General features: G+C 38.3%; 1 protein-coding gene across 1 annotated transcript; it reads right to left on the reverse strand.

Moving 5' to 3' along the window:
* Nucleotides 1–2,058: 2,058 nt before the first annotated feature.
* Nucleotides 2,059–4,282, reverse strand: LOC125252808 (olfactory receptor 146-like). The gene has a single exon (XM_048166393.1). The coding sequence runs from the start codon at nucleotides 3,932–3,934 to the stop codon at nucleotides 2,918–2,920; it is 1,017 nt and encodes a 338-aa protein (XP_048022350.1). The 5' UTR covers nucleotides 3,935–4,282; the 3' UTR covers nucleotides 2,059–2,917.
* Between the last annotated feature and the right edge of the window lie 313 nt (nucleotides 4,283–4,595).

Genomic DNA, 4,595 nt, shown 5'->3' on the forward strand with positions numbered 1-4,595 from the left:
CAGCTTTTGATACCAGGGTTACAGACGTAACCTGAGACATTCCCTTTCATGGGAACATTGACGCTGCATTGAACGCTTTGGGAACCCTATCCCAACTAGGTCATAAGACCAAGTGCCTGTCTGTTATCTTACGACGAGAGCACAGAGGACCCTGGAGTGGAGCCCAAATCAAGGTTATAAAACCTAATGAAGGTATGCTGAGATGACCACCCAGCTGCATCACATATCTCGTTGATGGGAACTCCCAAGATCAAAGCCTTTGAGGCAGCCATACCCCTAGCAGAGTGTGCCTGGACAGCCAAAGGTGAAGGCTGCCTGGATGACTCATAGGCAAGAGAGATGGCCTCGACCACCCACTTGCTCATTCTCTGCTTAGACGCTGGGCCTCCTTTCTTAGGAGACCCGTAACAAACAAACAATTGATTAGTTTTTCGCCACAGGGCAGCTCTGTGGACATAGGTATCTAACGCCCTCATCGGGCAAAGCAGATTTAGGTTCTCCTGATCCAGGTTTGTAAAAGGTGGAGGACAGAAGGCCTGCAGTACGATGGGCCCTGGGACATTGGTGGGGACCTTGGGTATATACCTTGGGTATATATATATATACACACATTCCAACAGGCAATGTACTCAGCAAAAAACACTTTTTATTTTCTAAGCAAGAGGAGTACAAACTTACGCCATCATGCTCTGAGGGAGGTCCAAACAGGTCAACCTGTGGCAGTGCTAGTTTCCAAGTGAGCCAACTCTAACTGAAACATCTACCACCAAGCCTTGTAATACAACAAGCTATTTTGCTCTGAAGGAGGCCCAAACGGAGCCTTCTACTTCACACAACACGAGCGTCAGCTTGTGGCAGTGTTCAAGCTCTAAGGGAGCCATATATGAAAACCAAACTATGTAGTGAGATTAGCTTTATTAAACTCAACCTGAGCTTATACATTCCAACAGGCAATATACTCAGTAAAAACACTTTTTATCCATACAGCAAGGGGAGTACACACTATGCCATCATACTCTAAAGGAGGCCAACGTCAGGCCTACTACTCCAGAACACATGGGTGCTAGCCTGTGGCAGTATCAACCCAAGCACACAATGTCAGGTGGCTTGTAAGGGCAACGCTAAACATAGATCTATCTGAAGGAAGCCCCCTCAAAAACTTCCCATGCGTGCTCTTCCCCAGACAGAGAACACACAGCTTGTGTGTGTCATCTGGTCTCAGATAACACGGACACGGATCCACACACTTAGTAAACCTTTTTGACTTGTCTATGCGTTTCATAATTGCCCGGTAGTGCTTCATACAAAACAGTCCCTGAAGATGAAAAGAGGATGACATGTTATCTTGGCGCCCCTTATATACTTACGGTTCTCACCGCTATGATGTCATGGGCTGTCGCCGGTCAATATGATATTGCCGAGATTAGATATGTGTTTCAGACACCGGCTCCCACAGAGATGGTTCCCCTAGCGCTCTGACGCAGCACGAGTTCCCTTTCAAAAGGGAACAGAAATATGCAAGACTGTCTGCATTTTCAGAAAAAGTGATGCCAAATTGTGTTCAGATTTTAGTTTTGTCATCCAAATTGCCTTGTTCCTCTGATGTGTTACATTCAAAATTGTTTATACTCAAGGAGGTGTTGGTCAATCTCAGAATGGCTGAATTTTTGTACTGCTTGCAGATTACCATAATTATCATAAGCATGCTTACTATTTTAATCATGAACAGCTTGAATGTAGTTCAGTGCTCATAGTTTTTAATATGCCATGCCAAGTTAAGAAGTGTTATTTTAAAAGAATCCATGTGGCAGTGGCCTGTTCCATCCTTTTGTCCTTGGAGTGGATTGCACTCTCTCTAGTTTTCAAAGTTAAAGATAGCCTCCCTTCTTACACATCCCCCACCCACACCCCCCAACCCATTTCAATACAACAGCAAACCTAGTGCAAGTAAAAATATAAAATTGTGAAAAATAAGCAATGAAATAAGAAAGATGCAAAGTATGAGCATTAGAACAAATAAACACAATAGAACAAAGCAGCAAATTAAATAGTGCTTTAATTTTTTCATATATGTCTAGTCTATTCAAGTAAGAAATAATAAGTCATCAAATATAAAACAGAACTGTATACTCTTTACTGTATAAACTGAATATGATACAAAAGATACTCTGTCAAGGGAAATTAGTGATTTTTGTGATTTTCATGCTCTCCTATATGCAGAGTGCTGCTGAAAACTATTCCAAATCGAACACAAAAATTTGATGTTTTTGTAGAGTTGGCACTAAAATTCACATCATGCATAATCATAAACAATCATTAGTTCAAACTACTTGATCTGATTTTTTGATGGTCAACACTTTATGCACAAATTTACTATCATTCCCAAATCACCTCTAAATTTGCTTGGAAGAGATATTTTGCATAAAATGGGACTGGAAATTGTGTTTACTGAAAATGATGTTTCTCCACTGAGCCACACCCTCATCCTGCTGATTACATGCTGAGTGAAGCTGAGAGTGAGGAGAAGAGATAGCGTCACTGAAACGAGTAAATCCAAAACTGTGGGCTAAGCACAAGGACGAAGCAGGTTTCATCAATGATAAACCGTATACTGCGTTACTGAAAACAGAAGCAGACAATAACTAATTTTAACAGAACATGTTTCATCAACAACAAAAATCGTTCACATATAATGTGTCTTTCTGCATCATATTTAAACCAGGCTAAATAAAAGTTATTAAAAAAAAAAAACATTATAAAAGTTGTAAAAGTGTTCAGAATCATTGATCATAATTATTTTCTGGGAAAAAAGTATGGGCAAAATCGTTTTCACAGTAGCACTTATATAATATTATTGATATTCTTATTTTCATGCAGAGAAAATTACATTTTATAATGGATTTTATTCCTTTATAATTTATTTTAGATTAACTTTATTTCTGTACCAACGTTTTACAAACTTTTGTCTTATTTCTTTGGTTTGTAAACCATATACTATAGGATTTAGTCCTGGTGGTACTATATGAAACATTATACCAGCTAGTTTCCTGCTTTCAGAGTATTCTGGAAAGCGATGGAGCAAAACCATAATGGCACAAGAAACAAACATGATTATATAAACAGCTATATGAGTGCTACATGTTTTTATGGCTTTGCTGTTGAGTGCTTTGTTTTTACTGGTTATGCATACAGTAGCAATCTTGGTATATGTTATAAACACAAACCCAAGTGAGATGATAAAGATAGTCACAGTACAAATTATTCCAAACACATTATTAATGACCACATTTTCACAGGACAGTTTAAACAGTGAGGCATTGTCACAGAAAGGGTTTTCGATTTTAGATCTGCATCGAGACAGACGTATAGTCAGACCTAACATAATAGACACAAAGAATATTGACAGCCCCCAGGCTGATACTGATAGTTTAACTACCATATTATTGGTCATTATAGCTGAGTATTGCAATGGATTGCATATAGCTACATATCTGTCAAAGGCCATAATCATCAGCACATAGTGGCTTGCTGCTGCAAATGTGTGTACAAAATATGCTTGAACAACACACTCCACATATGTCATGTAGCGCTCTGAGGCTTCCCTTAAAATGTCCCGCAGCAAGGGTGGCAACATGACAGTGGTCCCTAGTATATCATTCACTGGCAGATTACAGAACAGAAAATGCATAGGATGACGTAGTTTCTTCTCAGTTGAGATGAGGATTATAAGTCCAATGTTACATCCCATTGCAAATACATAAACCAAGAGAAGCAGGATGAAAATAGGATAGGAAGACTGAGGTGTAACTTTCAGTCCCTCCACGAGGAGAATGCTGTTTGTGAAAGTCAGGTTGTCCATTGGTTGCTCTATACAAAACCTGCAAACAGTAACAAACAGACCTGTCATCATCATTAATACCATATATTGGTACATTGCACTATAAGGATTATACAAAATATATGTCTACATATTGTTGTAAACAGTAAAATTTAATGATGACATTACATTTTCTCAGCTTGATTTCCATATGTAAGTCTATGTTTTGTTTGTAAATCACACACATTACTTGCTGTCTGATCAGTGTTTATGGTCTATATTAAATGTCATCCCTTTAAAAACACAGAATCGATCATAGTTACAAAATCACTACATAGTAAATTGAAAAACAAAGAGCCTGCAGTCTGTTGTTGCTATAAAGTAATACAAAGATAGTTGATTATTTTTTTATGTATTTCTTCAAGTTGTCAAATTAACTAAATAATTAGCAGTAGTTAGGGTTATAGAAATATTGACTTACTTTTCTTGAAGAATCTTTACAAGCCTTTGCCCTTTAAATATGTGGTTCAAAGATGCACGTGATACTGTCATCACCCAAGAGGGGAATGACATGGCCAACTGGTTGCCATGAACACAGCCACTGAAACTGTTATTGTATCGATATGTTAAAACGGCCCTTGCTCTAGTTACCTGTAGGGGTCATGTCTTTTTTCTTTTCTTTGTTATAGTTATTTTTTTTCAAGGGTTCAAAGTTTGCATTGTCTGTAACTACACCTTATGGGTCAGAAAAAGATATTTCTCTTCTAAGAACTGTGGG

Source organism: Megalobrama amblycephala, linkage group LG18 (genome assembly GCF_018812025.1).
Source record: "Megalobrama amblycephala isolate DHTTF-2021 linkage group LG18, ASM1881202v1, whole genome shotgun sequence".
Classification (NCBI taxonomy): Eukaryota; Metazoa; Chordata; class Actinopteri; order Cypriniformes; family Xenocyprididae; genus Megalobrama; species Megalobrama amblycephala.

Excerpts from the sequence above, each read along its gene's own strand:
- LOC125252808 (XM_048166393.1), bottom strand. The coding sequence starts at position 3,934 with ATGTACCAATATATGGTATTAATGATGATGACAGGTCTGTTTGTTACT.